The sequence below is a fragment of the Capricornis sumatraensis genome, chromosome 16 (assembly GCF_032405125.1).
Source record: "Capricornis sumatraensis isolate serow.1 chromosome 16, serow.2, whole genome shotgun sequence".
In the NCBI taxonomy this organism is placed as follows: domain Eukaryota; kingdom Metazoa; phylum Chordata; class Mammalia; order Artiodactyla; family Bovidae; genus Capricornis; species Capricornis sumatraensis.
This window is the reverse complement of record NC_091084.1, coordinates 47565752-47582923: the sequence shown is the minus strand read 5'-3', so window position 1 is coordinate 47582923 and position 17172 is coordinate 47565752. Positions and strand designations below refer to the sequence as shown.

Sequence of the window (17172 nt, the reverse complement as noted above, 5' to 3'; positions counted from 1 at the left end):
TGTTACATTCATTTACAGTTGAGAAAACTCAGACTTTGGCTAAACAATTTGCTCAAGTTCATACATGTAGTAACTAGTACAGTCTGGATTTAACCTCATGTCTACAACTCCAAAGTGTGTACTCTTAGCTACTGTATATAGACTATATCAGGGTTTCTTAACTTCAGAATTATTGACATTTGGGGCTAGATAATTATTTTTTATAAGAGGATGTAATATGCACTGCAGGGTGTTTAGCAGCTTCCCTGCTATACCCACTAGATGCCAGTAACAGCCCCCACTTGTGACAACCAGAACTGTCTCCAGGCATTGCCAGATCTTCTCCGTTGGCAGAATTGCACCTGAGAACCACTAGCCTAGTGGCTTACAATAAACATGACTCCTGAATGGTAAACTGCATCTGGACTGGGAGAGCTGTAAACCTGATGGAAAGTTGGATCTGAACTTCTCTGACTGTAGTGACTCTTGTAATCAGGCATGTTCTTTTGGGGAGCTCTGAGAGCTTCACTTGTAAAGTTGTTAGATATTGGTCCTGTGGAAGGAACCTTTCAGTCAAGATGCTTTCTGCCCAACCCTCATGGGCCACATTGCCTTGCACTTGAGCTATACTCTGTGAGAACTCCCACTGAGGAAAAATTCCAGTTCCTCAGTCCTCTGCTAGCAAGCATTGTTTTCTGTCTAGTAGCCTTCTTAGTAGCTGGGGCCAAATATGATGTGTGGTAGACTTGTAAGTGTTGAATGTTGGGTTGAGCCTAAGACCTCCCTGTTGCACACTGCACACTGGTTCATAGCGAATCCTAACAAATGTAAACTTGTAATTATTATAAGGGAATATACTTTTTGACCTAGATCTCTTTTTTTTTTTTTTTTTTTTTTCAGTTTCTCAGTTACCTGAATATTGGCTGCGTGTCTAAAGCTCCTGGAACTTTTCTCACTGCATATATATGTTGTATACAAGTGCTTAGCCCCAGCCTGAGAATTATTGGAATCTTCTGGTAAGACAATTTGAACTGCAGTGGGAGTTCTGTGGAGGAGGATGCAGCTTTTGAGCAAGCTGATGACTGTCTCAAAACCTCATAACCTGGCTCCTCATGAACAAAGTGAGGTCCTGAGAGCAGATACGTCTTGGCAGCAGGAAACCATCCCAGTCGTGGAGACAGATGACTGTGAGGCCTCTCGTCAGCGATTCAGGCATTTCCAGTATTTGGAAGTGTCTGGGCCTCGTGAAGCCCTGAGCCAACTCTGGGAGCTCAGTCTTCGGTGGCTGAGACCAGAAATTCATACCAAGAAGCAGATTCTAGAGCTATTGGTGCTGGAGCAGTTCCTGACAATTCTCCCTGAAGAAGTCAGGACTTGGGTGAATTTACAATATCCGAAGAATAGCAAAGAAGTGGTGAGCCTCATACAGGATGTGATTGATATGCTTGAAGATGAAGGTGAGAATATAGAAAATTGGACGTAGAATAGTTGACCCTCTCCCATATGAGGAAAAATTATCTAAAAAAAAATTTTATTTGTATATAGTTGATGTACAATATTATGTAAGTTGGAGGTTTATGATATGTTATTATTTGGTCCCTAAGTTGTGTCTGACTCTTTGCAACCCTGTGGACTGCAGCATGCCAGGCTCCCCTGACCTTTACAGTCCCCCGGAGTTTGCTCAAACTCATGTCCATTGAGTCGATGCTACCATCCAACCATCTCATTCTCACTCCCTTCTCCTCCTGCCCTCAATCTTTCCCAGCATCAGGGTCTTTTCCAGTGAGTCCACTTTTTGCATCAGGTGGCCAAAGTATTGGAGCTTCAACTTCATTATCAGTCCTTCCAATATAGTGATTCACAATTTTACAAGATTATACTCCATTTATAGTCATTATAAAATATTGGCTATATTCCTTCTGTTGTATAATATATCATTGTAGCTTATTTTATACATAATAGTTTTTACCTATTCATTCTCTACCCTTTTACTCCCCTATTCCCTCTTCCTACTGGTAACCACTAGTCTGAGTCTGTTTCTCTTTTGTTATATCCAGTAGTTTGTTGTATTTTTTAGATTCCACATGTAAGTGATATCATAGAGTATTTGTCTTCCTCTGTCTGACTTATTTCACTTAGCATAGTAACTTTTTCCAAAGTTGAGTGGTGTCAAGGGCCAGATCATAAACAACTTTACTAGGAAGGCTGAACTGAGACCTCAGAGATTGAGTAGGGGAGTAAAATAATTTGATTTGCCTTTCAAAAATACTCTGTTGGTTTCATTGTAGAACAGGGGTCAGTAGACCATGACCACAGGCCAACTATTTTTGGAAATAAATTTTTATTGGAACACAGGTATATCCCATTTGTTTACATTTTGTCTATAGCTACTTTCCTGCTATGGCTGGAGTTGATTGGTTATAGCAGAGACTATATGGCCTGGAAAGCCTAAATAAAATATTTAAATCTGGGTCTTTATAGGAAAAGTTTATCAATATCTGCAATAAAGGATAGCACTGCGAGCTCTGAAAATAGGAAAACCAGTTAGGAGCTATTGTAGTAGTCAGGTGTTAGAGATGAGAAAGCATTGGGAAAACAGGAGATTGAACCTAAAGGATTTACATATTATCTGTGAATGGGATAAATGTTCTGGCTTGCATGAATGGGGTGTTAAATAACAGATTTTGTTGGAGGAGAGATTGATATATTAATTATGTGACACATTGAATTTGAGGTCTTTGTGCAACAGCCACAATGAACCATCTAATATGTAATGAACAATTTGGCTTTAATGTTGAAGCCATTTTAGTAGAAGTTTAGTAGTTTTTGTTGCTGCTATAACAGGTTACCATTAATTTTATTACTTAAAACAATATGAATTATAGCCCTACATGTCTGTAAATTAGTGGGTCTTTCTGCACTAAAATCAAGAAGGAAAAATACATAAACTTATAGGTATGAACGGGAGTAGAAGAAATACAGATTCTTAGGAAGACCCAGTATTTAAGAGCTGGTATAGATTTAACTCCCTGGAGGAAGAAATGGCAACCCACTCCAGTATTCTTACCTGTAAAATCTCATGGACAGAGGAGCCTGGTGGGCTACATTCCATGGGATCTCAGAGTCAGACATGGCTGAGCACACACACATAGCTTTAACTACCATTAAAGAAAACAGATCTAGGATAAAGGAACGTGTTAAACTATACCATGGGAATGCCGTTAGTAAAATCTAATTTGTCAGAAACTGCAAGACAATCCAGTTTCTAGAACAAAATTCTAAGGAAGTAGGGAGGGGCATGGAAGAGGGATTTAGAGATTAAAAGAAACATGAAAGATATGTAACTGATCATGTGAATGTGTGGACCTTATAACAAACAATTGAGGCAATTGACTGGATATTTGACTAAGAATTATTAATTAGAAACTGATGATATAGGTGTTGGAGTTATATTTAGTCTTTATCTAAAAAGTAAAAATCAAGGACTGAGAAAAAGAAGAAAACTCAAAATAAGGTCTGCAGGCTAGAAAGAAGTAATCCATAGAGTCAAAGAACCAGGCAAGATTGGTGTCTTGAGCTAAGAAAGAAGAAATCTGAAAGAAGGGGTGGTGAACACTGTTGGAACAACAAAAAAGAGTCTTATAAAAATGAGTACTGAAAATAATTGATTGAAATTGTTGGTTAGATCAGTGGTCCAGCATGGGTCTGTCTGGGCTAAAATCAGGGCTTCAGCAGTTCTTTGTTTTTGAGTCTCCTGCGCCCCTTCCCTCATCTTCAAACTGGCCATGGTGAACTGGGTCCTTTACACACTGCCATCTCTCTGACACTCCATTCTGTTGTTACAGTGTGTGCTGGCACACATGCAGTTGCTCACACTCATTCTTTCACTTTCTCTGTGTCACTGACCACAACTGGGAAAGGTTCTCTGCTTTTCAAGAACTATGTGATTTGATTGAGACCACCCAGATAATCCAGAATCATTTCTTCATCTCAAAGATCTTTAATGTTACAGAATCCCTTTTGCCATACTATCCAAGGGTTTGGGCATGAATATCTCAAGGGGCCTATTATTCTGCCTATCACATGGGTAAAAAAAAATATGAAATATGAGGTGAGAGTGTGATAATGATTATAGACTATTCCTGAGAAGTTTAGTTGGGAAGGAAATGAGAGGTTGCAGGGTAATACAGGACTGGGAAAGGCTTTTGGTTTCTTTTAACATGTCGTGGATCCCTGAAAAATCCACTTAAAGGGTTTGCCTTTATTTTTACTTAACTTAGATCTCTCAGGAGGGCTTCCATAGTGGTTCAGACAGTAAAGAATCCACCTGCAATGCAGGAGACCTGGGTTCGATCCCTGGGTTGGGAAGATCCCCTGGAGGAGGAAATGGCAACCCACTCCAGGATTCTTGCCTGGAGAATCCCATGGACAGAGGAGCCTGGCGGGCTATAGTCCATGGGGTTGCAAAGAGTTGGACAGGACTGAGTGACTTAGCATACACAGATCTCTCAGGGCTGAGAGGCTACTGGCTAGCATTTGTTGAAAACATTTAATGAAAACTGTATTAGCTACTGCCACCTGGAACAGCAAATAAATAGTTGGGACAAACATAAACCAAACAAAAAGATTGGGAGGAAACCTGCTTTAGGGAGTAAAGAATTTGAAAGCTCCTACAAATTCTTAGAGATCTAGGAGGCTGAGTATGTGTTCTGAAAGACCTGAGGATTCCCTGATTCTCACCTCTGTCCAGTCTTCGGGCTCTGCTCAAGCAGAGGTCATAACTATCTGGCTAAGTGTTGAAGGCATTCCCTATGCGGACAGGCCATCTACAAAGGCTAGGGAATGGTTTTGAGTGTTTTCCCCCCTCCGTAGTTCAGTTCAGTCGCTCAGTCATACCTGATTTTTTGCAACCTCATGGACTGCAACACACCAGGCTTCCTTGTCCATCAGGCTTCCGCTCCCTGTTTCAAGCATTTAAGGGAATCTCTGTGGAATTGCTAGCTAACCACTAAGCTGATGAAACACACTTAAGTGGACACAGAAAACAAAGAATATAGGCTTTATAAAATTTTTTAAAAGTTGAAGATTAGCAATATTGATAAAAGTTTAGCTACAATGATAAAGGAAAAAAAAGACTAAAATCACTGAGATTGGGAATAAAGGTAGGGAGATTATGATTAAAGTTGCATAAATCAAAGAGGACACTGTGAAAACTTAGATGAAATAGAAAATTTTCCGAAACGACCCAAACTGATTCTGAACCCATCTATAACAACTGAATTTTAAAAATGTCAAGCAAGTAAAAAATCTTTTTGAGGAAGTGGGGATGGAGAAAGTATGACTATATCTAAGCAGTTGCTTAGGCCATAAGTAAGTTACCAAGACCATAGTAGTGGAGAATGAGAGGAGGTGACTTTGGTGGGCAAGATCCATTTTAAATTAAAAGGGAGAAAGAACATAGAAACAGCTTGAGAATGCAACAATTTATGAATTTTTTCTTTGAATGGCATGAGAGTTTCAGAGAACACAATTGTAAAGGTTTAGAAAGGAGGTCAGGAGGGAAAAGGAAAGGAAGCAGTACTCAGTGAGAGTGATAAAATGGAGGATGGTTGATTTAAGGCTTTTGCATCTTTTCAAGATATAGCTTGCATATTTCCAAGAATGACAAGACTAAAAAAACCTCAACATAATAAAAGCTATATATGACAAACCCACAGCAAACATTATCCTCAATGGTGAACAATTGAAAGCATTTCCCCTAAAGTCAGGAACAAGACAAGGGTGACCACTTTCACTGCTACTATTCAGCATAGTTCTGGAAGTTTTGGCCACAGCAATCAGAGCAGAAAAAGAAATAAAAGGAATCCAAATTGGAAAAGAAGAAGTAAAACTCTCACTGTTTGCAGATGACATGATCCTCTACATAGAAAACCCTAAAGACTCCACCAGAAAATTACTGGAGCTAATCAATGAATATAGTAAAGTTGCAGGATATAAAATCAACACACAGAAATCCCTTTGCATTCCTATACAATAATAATGAGAAAGTAGAAAAAGAAGGAAACAATTCCATTCACCATTGCAACAAAAAGAATAAAATACTTATGAATATACCTACCTAAAGAAACTAAAGACCTATATATAGAAAACTATAAAATACTAATGAAAGAAATCAAAGAGGACACTAATAGATGGAGAAATATACCATGTTCATGGATCAGAAGAATCAATATAGTGAAAATGAGTATACAGATTGAATGCAATCCCTATCAAGCTACCAGTGATATTTTTCACAGAACTAGAACAAATAATTTCAAGATTTGTATGGAAATACAAAAAACCTTGAATAGCCAAAGCAATCTTGAGAAAGAAGAATGGAACTGGAGGAATCAACCTGCCTGACTTCAGGCTCTACTACAAAGCCACAGTCATCAAGACAGTATGGTACTGGCACAAAGACAGAAATATAGATCAATGGAACAAAATAGAAAGCCCAGAGATAAATTCACACACCTATGGACACCTTATCTTTGACAAAGGAGGCAAGAATATACAATGGAGTAAAGACAATCTCTTTAACAAGTGGTGCTGGGAAAACTAGTCAACCACTTGTAAAAGAATGAAACTAGATCACTTTCTAACACCACACACAAAAATAAACTCAAAATGGATTAAAGATCTAAATGTAAGACCAGAAACTATAAAACTCCTAGAGGAGAACATAGGCAAAACACTCTCCGACATAAATCACAGCAGGATCCTCTATGATCCACCTCCCAGAATACTGGAAATAAAAGCAAAAATAAACAAATGGGATCTAATTAAAATTAAAAGCTTCTGCACAACAGAGGAAAATATAAGCAAGGTGAAAAGACAGCCTTCTGAATGGGAGAAAATAATAGCAAATGAAGCAACTGACAAACAACGAGTCTCAAAAATATATAAGCAACTCCTGGAGCTCAATTCCAGAAAAATAAATGACCCAATCAAAAAATGGGCCAAAGAACTAAATAGACATTTCTCCAAAGAAGACATATGGATGGCTAACAAACACATGAAAAGATGTTCAACATCACTCATTATTAGAGAAATGCAAATCAAGACAACAATGAAGTACCACTTCTTACCAGTCAGAATGGCTGCGATCCAAGTCTACAAGCAATAAATGCTGGAGAGGGTGTGGAGAGAGGGGAACCCTCTTACACTGTTGGTGAGAATGCAGGCTAGTACAGCCACTATGGAGAACAGTGTGGAGATTCCTTAAAAAATTGCAAATAGAACTACCTTATGACCCAGCAGTCCCACTGTTGGGCATACACACTGAGGAAACCAGAATTGAAGGAGACACGTGTACCCCAGTGTTCATCACAGCGCTGTTTATAATAGCCAGGACATGGAAATAACCCAGATGTCCATCAGCAGATGAATGGATAAGAAAGCTGTGGTATGTATACACAATGGAGTATTACGCAGCCATTAAAAAGAATATATTTGAATCAGTTCTGATGAGATGGATGAAACTGGAGCCGATTATACAGAGTGAAGTAAGCCAGAGGGAAAAACACCAATACAGTATACTAACATATATATGGAATTTGGAAAGATAGTAATGATGACCCTGTGTGTGGGACAGCAAAAGAAACAGATGTGTAGAGTGGACTTTTGGACTCGGGGAGAGGGAGAAGGTGGGATGATTTGGGAGAATGGCATTGAAACATGTATCCTATCATGTAAGAAACGAATCGCCAGTCTATGTTCAATGCAGGATACAGGATGCTTGGGGCTGGTGCATGGGGATGATCCAGAGAGATGATATGGGGTGGAAGGTGGGAGGGGGGTTCATGTTTGGGAACTCATGTACACCCGTAGTGGATTCATGTCAATGTATGGCAAAACCAATACAGTAATGAAAAAGTAAAGTAAAAATGAAAATTTAAACAAAAAAAACATGGACTAGTCACTGTCCGAGGAATTATGGGACCGAGGTCTCACAAAGTGTTATAGGCCTGAATAAAGTTAACAGACTATAATTTTATTGACAACATTCAAATGGCATGTTGCTGAAATTTGGGGGGTTTCTCCCTCAATTTTGCCTTTATTTACAGAGTGGTCTTATAAATATTTCTTGCATTGTTTTTGTTTTTTCTTATTTCACCCAGAATCAATAAGGGTGAAATACAGACCAGTATTGGTCCATAGTCTCACATTTGAAGATTAGTGGTGTAACTAATGAATCTTGGAGTAACATTAGAAACTAGCCCTTGGGTATGGATGGCATCACTGACTCAATGGACGTGAGTCTGAATGAACTCTGGGAGTTGGTGATGGACAAGGAGGCCTGGCGTGCTGCAATTCATGGGGTCGCAAAGAGTCGGACACGACTGAGCGGCTGAACTGAACTGATACATATATGTCTCACCAAAGGGCTGGAGAACAGAATTGGTTGCCACAAAGATTTTTATGTCATAGAAGAGTCAGTAAGTCTGTGTGTAGTATACACAAAGCAACTTAGAGGAAAAGAATCCTTGCACAGAGTAATCCCCAATGTCTTTGAGGAAGTGATTGGTTAGATAAAATGTTATTAGCTCCCAGTAGAATTACAGCCTGTGGTGGCTAAGCCTTAATTAGGATTTAGTTTTGACAAGATTAAAGTTATTATTTTTTTGATCTGCTATAATCACAGATGAGGCATCAAAGTATTATTTTCCCTCTTCTCTATGATCTAGTAGTTCTCCACCCCTGGTAGAATATCAGAATCACTTTTAGACCTTTTTAAAACTCTAAGATCTGGGACTTCCCTAGTGGTCCAGTGGTTTAGGATCCTCACTTCTACTGCAGAGGTTGTGGTTTCCATCCCTGGTTCAGTGAACTAAGATCCTGCATGCTGCATGGTGCAGTCAAAAAGTAAATAAGAACAATAATAAAGAATTAAATAAAAATCTGGGCCCCACCCCTGGAGATTCTGGTTGCTGGTAGAACTTGACATTTTTTTCAAGCTTCTGAAGTAGCGTGGTGAAACTGCTGTAATTATTAGAAGTTCCTCTGGGGAAAAATGTTTCTCCCTAATGTTTTCTTCATCTTCAGGTATAACCTGCAAGGATTCTGTCCTACATCAGAAAGGGAGCTTCAGGAAAGAGAAAATGGAAGCTGACTTAATAACAGGCAAATCCCAGGTAAATTAGGATTCCAGTCTTTATTGAAACATCCTGCCTTTTCTTTTTGGTCTTTGAACTTTTGCCAAACATAAGGGCATGACTGTTATTCTCCCACAGGACACTGGACCCATTTTAGTTGATGATACACTTTTTGGAAAATATTTTATTGTGTATATTCTCTGTGCATCTTTGCCCTCAAGATTGTAGATGATAACTGAAACTGTAGGCATAGGGCCTCCCCAGGGAATGTTTAGAATTCAAAGTGAAGAGAACCAAGGGCAGAATCCTGAGCAATGTCAATTAATAGGCAAGAGCAGAAGAAACCTCAAAGGATACTGAAATGAAGGGACCAAAGTTGTAGAGGAAAGCCAGGTCAATATGATGTCACCTTGAAAGCAAAGGATGAACATTTTCAAGTATATTTCATATTTCAGTTCTTCAAAAGTTCAGGAAAGTACAGCTGAGTAGTGTCTGTTCTCTTAGCGTCAAGGAGATATACGCATGCATGGGAACAGAAGCCAGATTGTTGAGGGTTGAGGAGGAGAAGAGTGAGGAAGTAGGCCAAACACACGTAGACAACTTACTCACAAAGACTGGCTCTGGGGCAGAGGAGGGTTTGTGTGATTTGTATTTCGGTGTGAGTGGTGGTGCCTAGAAGGACAAGGTTAAGAGTGCTGAACAGAGAAGTGCAACAACTAGTGGGATGAGGGCCTGAAGTATTTTTGCAGTGCCTAACATTTCTAAGGGCTGGGAATATGACAGTAAAGCAAACACCTGCCATTGTGGAGATTATATTCTAGTAGAAGTAGACAGACAAATACAAGCAAATAAAATAATTGCAGAGAGTAATAATTATTACAGAGAAAAATAAACATAACCCAGTAGACTGATTAGGAAGAAGGCTACTTTGTTGGGTAATCAGAGAGGGGAAAAAAAAATATTTAACAGAGTGACATTGGGCTCTGAGACCTGAAGGATGAGGCATTAAAAGGTTGCATTTCCCAATTAGAGATGCTCCCTCTTCTGCTAGCGGAGCCTACATCTTCATTACAAATTTCCCACATTCTACCTTAAACTCTTTCTGTTCTGAACTCTTTGTGTAAGTTATTTGTACTCTAATTTTTTGTTCCACAGTTATTCCAACTGTTTTTACTCTTCAATTAAAATACAAGCTCATCTAGAGTTAGGACGGCCCTTCATTTTCCTTTTGCAGCCCTCACAGAGTACCAAGTTGATAGGGCCTTCATGTAACTTGATTTTTTACCACTTAGAACTGCCAACACTGTCCTATCAATTATTTTTGTATATTCTGACTACCTACCCTGTTCTTTCCAAATTCATTTCTTCTCTAGTAATACTAATATTTTGGAGACCTTTAATTAAATAGGAACTTAATGTTTTAGGAACCAGTGAAATTTGAAGATGTGGTTGTGGAATTCAGCAGAGAAGAGTGGGGGCAACTGGACCCTGCTGTAAAGAACCTGTACAGGCATGTGATGCTGGAGAACTATAGGAACCTGAATTCACTGCATAAAGGTGATATCTGTGTATTTACCTAATCTGCCCTTTCGTAGTCTCTTCATGCGTGCGTGCTCAGTCACTTCAGTCGTGTCCAACTCTTTGCAACCCTGTGGACTGTATGTAGCCTGCCAGGCTCTTCTGTTCATGGAGATTCTCCAGGCAAGAATACTGGAGTGAGTTGCCATGCCCTCCTTCAGGGGATCTTCCTGACCCAGGGATCCAGGCCTCATCTCTTATGTCTCCTGCATTGTTGGGTGGGTTCTTTACCACTAGTGCCACCTGGGAAGCCCAGTAGTCTCTTCATCTTCTGTTAAAAACTAGGACTGCTGAAGTGGTTGAGGGCATTTGAGTTTGGGTTTAGATTTTCTAGTAACTTGGGAACAATAGCAGATGTTCTTGCTGAATGTGATTGAAAGTCCTTTCTGATGTAGAGCTAGAAATACACAGGTTCACTGGCCTTATCTTTTAGCAGCTCAGAGACTACTACTTTGGGATTGAATTCTCTTCTCTCTAAAAATGTCTGAAATGTCTTTGTTTCCTTTTCCCCATGAAAAGAGCATCTACTTTCCAAACCAGTTGAGACCTCCAAGTTGGAGAGTAAAAAAGAAAGTTGGATAATGGAGCAAGAAATCCAAAGAACAGCTGTTTTTGGTAAGAATCAGGCAGATCTGAGGCATTTGTAAGAAGCTTCTGTTCATTAAATACACAGATAATGTATGACCCAGTTTGAGTTGGGTTTAAGTTGATAGTCAGGAGGTGACAACAAACCAGCTAAACTTTGAAGAAAAAGTCATTGCTTTTCATTCACAGACTTTTTTTTTTTCTTATGTGAACAGGCAAAACAGTGGTGTGGATTAGAAACACAGACTCCTTATTTTTTTTTAATTGATGTGTAGTTGATTTACAATGTTGTGTTAGTTTCTGGTGTACTGAAAAGTGACGCAGTTAGGCATGTCTATATATCAAAATATATCCTCAGTATCAAAATTATTATATCTGTTAAGGATTTTGTAAGATGGCCAGATATAAAATAAATAGATTAGTAGGTTTTCTACATCTTAGAACTAAGTGACTTGAAAATAACAAAATACATTAGAGTGATTTTTTTTAAATAGAAGTAAAGAAGTTACGTGAAAAATGAGTTGTACAAATGTAAAGAGAACATAGACTTATTAGGGAAATACAACCAGGAATTTTGCTGTTCAGTAAATCCTGCTAGAACAATTATGGTTTTGATCATCTATTACTTCTTACAGATCATTCTAAAACTTAGTGACTTAAAACAATTATCTTAGTAATTCTCACAATTTTGTGAGTTGACTTAGGAATTCTTAGATTTCATATGATGGCTGAGGATGCAGTGTTCTGGCCACTTGACTGGGCTGGAATGGCCAAGATGACTCATCACATAACCGGAGGTTGATGCAGGCTGTCATGGGAATTTTGCTGGTCCTGTGGACCAGAATACCTGTACCTGGCCTCCTGAGGCAAGGACTCCTCACAGCACAGCAGCCATACTCTGAGAGGAAACATCCTGAGAGGAATTGGAAGCTGTCAGTCTTCTAAAGGCTAGGCCCAGAAGTAGCCTAGTATCACTTCTGCTACATTCTGTTGGCTAAGCAGGGACAGAATCGGCCCAAATTCCTGGGGAAGGAAAAAAAAACACTAAAAAACACTGCACTTCTCTATGAAGAGCATATCAGAGAATGTGCCATAATTTTGATCTGCTGTAGTTTGTCCTCTGACCACAAGTTGACTTCATTGTCCTCGGTAATTACATTTACTCTCTCCCCAGATGTCATCTCATTATGGCATCAAGTTTGAAGTCCAGAAACTCATTCTGTGAATTAAGTCCAGGTTTGGAAGAGATTCCTCTCGCTCTGAAAACCTGTGACTTCAAGGAACAAGTTATCTGCTCCCACACATCCAACATACACTGGTGACGTAGAGACAGGAAAACTGCAGTCAGTATTCTCAGTATACGCCTAGGCTCCACCCTAGGACACTGATTTAATAGTCTACTTTCTAGCATGGGCATTGTATAGACAAATGATTTCTCCTAGAAATTAGACTAAAAGAGGCTGAACTGATATATACTTGACAAAGTTGGATGTATCAGTGGGAGCTGCTTTGAGGTAAAAGTCATTTCATCAAGTAAAACAGTATTACCTAAGGACAGATTAGATGTGAGAGATGAAGAGCCATGGTTATTCAAGTTTTCTTTATAAACTCCAGTGTAAATGTTAAAAGACCAATGACTCATTGAACAAAAATGAGGATGTCAAGGGAAGCTGTTTCCACATGGAGGGAGATGGTCTCTCATTTGTTGAGTTTTGGAAGAGAGTAGGGATAGTCAAGTGGAGATGTCCTAGAAACTGTGTGAAATTGCAAAGCTGAAGATCTTAGCTACTGATAAATCATGGAAGATAACAATGTTAGACATATCTGAAATTATGTGGAAAAAGAGAAAGAAAGGTCATTTAAATTTAATTTTTAAAGAAATGCTAGAATGCACAGTTTACTGGGTATATATATACACACAGAAACTAAGTGAAAAAGGAATTTTGAGAAAGGAAGTGAAACTTTATCAGAAGAAATAGAGAAACTAAAGAGAGGTGGAAAGAGAAAAACCTAGCCTGAATCAGGTAAAGTTTTGAGTCCTAAGAAACACATAGAAAAATGTCTGAGCACTTTTAGAATCAGGAGTGATTTTTGCACCCAGAATAAGAATAGTTTCCATGCTATTATATATTTCAGTTCTTTCTGTCTCTTTTAAATACAGGGAATAATTGCTGCTGTAAGGATAATAGGGGCATTATGATTGCAGGTTTGCTTTAAGGTACGGGGCCTATAAATTTAGACATGTTCCTAAAGAAATGATTAAATTGGTATTTTAGAAGGGCGTATTATTTGAAACAGCTTGGGTTAAAAGAGACAAGTTACTGGAGAAAGCAAGATTAGGTATAACTCTCACAGACTAGTTATGAACCAGTGATGGCTTGAAATGTGATATGCCATGCCATCTCTGTATATATACTGATATTCTGTCAAGTTCTGTGTATTCTCCTTAGTATTCCTAAATAGCTCTCCTCATGTTTTGTGATCTCCTCATCCTCTTTTTAATATTTTTATCTCATTTATTTCTTCTATAATCCTTGTTTTCTAACCCCACCTCACATTTTAATTCTGTATTTAAAGATCCATAAGATATACCCTTATGTGGCTTAGCATTCCTTTGCTAATTAAGCAATTTTTCCCTACAGTTCATGGCATTTTTTATTTATTTTTAGACAGAGAGAGAATTTCAGAAAATCAGGAATTAGTCCCCAAACAGAGAATTTCTGGAGAAGAATCATCCTGTGCAGTGATTATGACAAGACTGACTGAAGGTGGACATTTTCCTGTAGATGCCCGGAACAGTGATGACTGGTTATATAGGAATCAGGAACCCTGGGACATAAATTTGCCACAAGAAGTTTTCATTCCTAATATAGTCTACACTGAGGAGGGAGACTTTGAATGCAGTGAAAATAAAGTAAGCTCTGATGTTAAGTCAGTTAAGTCTATTTTTGATACACAACAGGGAATTCCTATGAGAAAGGATTCCCCAAAGTGTGATCAACTTAAAACTAACTTTGAATTTAATTTAGACTCAGTAGGTAAGCAGCATTCAGCATATAAGTGTGGGAGTGCCTTGAGCCTGAGTACAGATATTCAGCTCCCCAAAAGTCGTACCGAACTGAATTTCTATATATGTTATCAGTGTGGAAAGGCCTTCAGCCGCAGTTCATCGCTCGTTCGACATCAGATCATTCACACAGGAGAGAGACCCTATAAATGCAGTGAATGTGGAAGATGCTTCAACCGACGTTCAAACCTTACTAAGCATCAAAAACTTCACACTGCAACAAAAGCCTGGGGAGGCAATCAATCTGGAAAAACCCTCAGTGCGCATAAAGACAGTAATAAAAATACAGGACTCCATTCTCCAAATAATCTCTATGAATGTGTTAAGTGTGGAAAATCCTTCACCCGTAGCTCCTCACTTACTCGACATCAAACGATTCATACAGGAGAGAAACCATTCAAATGTAAGCAATGTAAGAAAACCTTTACCAGAAGTTCAAACCTGCTTAAACACCAAAAAATTCATACTTGAGAGAAGTCCTGTGATAGCAACAATGTGAGATTTGTCAGACTGCAAAACTCATTCAAAGTCTGTGAATTTCTTCTGGAAGGAATCCTGTGAATATAGTAAATGGAAGAAAATATTTGTCAGAGAGTATTCTTTAATTGATATGACTGAATTAATACTGGAGGTAAATTGGATATAAATCTGAGGGAGCTTTTCCAGGTTTCATATGAAGCCATAAGGGTTCGGAATTAAACAGCAATGTGGTAGTGTTTGTCATTATTCTGATGTCCGTTTACCATCATCTCTCCCTAGTTCATAAATGAAACCTATGGAATAATTACATTCACCTGATATATTGATGAAGTAGATATTAGGGCGGAGCCAAGCAATACCCTTGGAGTGAAATCTAATTAAACTCAAACTTTCAGTCCTTATAAGAAGGTCACAAGCAACCAGGAGCTCATGAGAATAAAAAAGGACACTTCTAGGGACTGACTCTGAATTAATGCAAAGACTACAGAGACCGCCAGTTACCCAACCCATGGTGATGTCCTTGGGTGTCCTGGTGCTGAGTGGGGACTGGAATGGAAGAGTATTATCAGCTGCAATGGTGGGTAGATATGTTGTTAATATACATGTATTCTCAATATCTGCATTTGTTAATGTACTCTGGGATCTAGGCTTGAGAGACATCCATAACCCTAAGGCTTGTCATTTATCCCAAACATTAAAAGGTCAACAGAGTCCTAATCCTTTGTGTATCAGAACTTCCTCTCTTTTCTGTAAGCTGCCTCGGGATCCCTGAGGATTCTTGAACCAATATGCTTATGTTAGTTTGCCCCCAAAGAAACATACTGGAGACATGCCCAGTGAATGTTGATGGTGGCTTTTGTCAGGGTTCATACCTTATCCAAAGGCAGAAAATGTATCCCGAAGTGAACCCCTCCCTACAATGAGTTAATAAATGTGAAAAATTATTCTGTGTTCATCTGTTCATCCTTTATACCACAAGCCGTTAACTTAAGACAAATCCCTACAGAAGTAATTGGTAGGATTCTCCACAAATTGTCTTTTATTTATATGAATTTCCCAAACAAAAGCAAAACACTCCAAACATAAGAAATTCTTGAGGTACATAGTTCAGTCATTCATCAAAGCAATGACACATTTAATATAATGGATTATGACATTCTCATTTTAGGCATTCTGAGTCTAATAGTTTACCTTTTTTATAAGCTATTTTCTTTTGGGTAATTGAAAGATAAAAGTACTATTTTCATTTTTTATCCTTTTTTCTCAAGAGCTATTTTGGCCTAAGTAAAATGCTTATTTTTTCTCCTAGATCTCTAAGCTTTCCAAAAAAGAAAAAAAGATATGTATACTATTTACTAAGTTAAACATACTTAGCTTCAAAGAAAATCATAGATTTAAGAAGTGAATTTAGATACACTACATCCCACTTCCCTTAAAAAAATACCTTGAACAAGTAGGAATATGTTTCTAGATGAGAAGATTATTGTAGAGATGTTGACTCTCCCCACATTAAACTTTTAAATTTTAATTAACATTTTACTAGGAAGATTTCTTTCACAAAGTGATGAAAGGTTTATTTTGTAGAAGTAACAAGTTAAAATAACTATGAACTTTTTATTAAAGAGGAATGATAATAGGAACCTTAATAACAGTATGGTACTAACCTGTTCTCTGGAACAGAACTGTAACTAGACCTAGATGTTTGTAAGAATTTAGTATATCATAAATTATCACTTCACATTGGTGTGGGAAAAAAACTAGTTAATATTACATTTATATCATGTAGGTACATTCATTAGGTGAATTTATAATGTAGGTTGATATTTATTAAAAGCAAAAATTAAAAGTTGAACATCAGTGAAAACTGGTCTAAAAAGTGAACTGTCAATACATGAAAAAAGGATAACCAATAAACAGGGGAAACACTGTTTTTACTAATAAAAACATAGCATTTGGTGCTCATAACATATGAAAGGAATAATAAAGCTTATTTTAACAGAACTGTCAAGAAATGGCAACTATAACCATTGGCATAATGGTTAACCAAATGGCAACTAATAACCACTGACTTACTGCCTTTCTGGAGAGCCAGTTTGACAACGTGTATGAAGAACCTTTAAAAAGAATACATTGAAGGGAACAGGTCAGGAGTTAAGGATTCAGGAACCTCAAGAATGCATGACTTTTCCCTAGAGGGCAGGCAGCACAGGATCACAATCTACAACAGAAAAGCACAGAAGAGTTGCAGAAAGGACCAGGCATCCAGCCTATAAAGTAAGGGAGTAAGCAGAGCTCAACCTGAGATAGCAAAAAACAAGCATGATTCAAGAACCACCTGACTCAGCAGCA

The 17172-nt window shown here is 38.3% G+C and overlaps 1 protein-coding gene across 2 annotated transcripts; it reads left to right on the top strand.

The window, feature by feature from the left end:
• Nucleotides 1-1012: 1012 nt before the first annotated feature.
• On the top strand, nucleotides 1013-15716 carry ZNF215 (zinc finger protein 215). 2 transcript variants are annotated; one of them, XM_068988701.1, is made up of 6 exons: nucleotides 1013-1436; nucleotides 9064-9152; nucleotides 10538-10670; nucleotides 11211-11306; nucleotides 11771-11780; nucleotides 13992-15716. In XM_068988701.1, exons 1-6 carry the CDS (start codon nucleotides 1037-1039, stop codon nucleotides 14812-14814), a joined length of 1551 nt encoding a protein of 516 aa, XP_068844802.1. In that variant the 5' UTR covers nucleotides 1013-1036; the 3' UTR covers nucleotides 14815-15716. The 2 variants fall into 2 exon arrangements, with proteins under 2 accessions (XP_068844802.1, XP_068844801.1); XM_068988700.1 differs by lacking the exon at nucleotides 11771-11780 and having other exon boundaries at nucleotides 13946-15716.
• Nucleotides 15717-17172: the final 1456 nt, after the last annotated feature.

Coding starts and splice junctions, on each gene's coding strand:
- ZNF215 (XM_068988700.1), top strand. CDS start 1,037: ATGCAGCTTTTGAGCAAGCTGATGACTGTCTCAAAACCTCATAACCTG. Junction 9,153..10,537: donor TAATAACAGGCAAATCCCAG/GTAAATTAGGAT, acceptor TTAATGTTTTAG/GAACCAGTGAAATTTGAAGA. Junction 10,671..11,210: donor CCTGAATTCACTGCATAAAG/GTGATATCTGTG, acceptor CCCCATGAAAAG/AGCATCTACTTTCCAAACCA.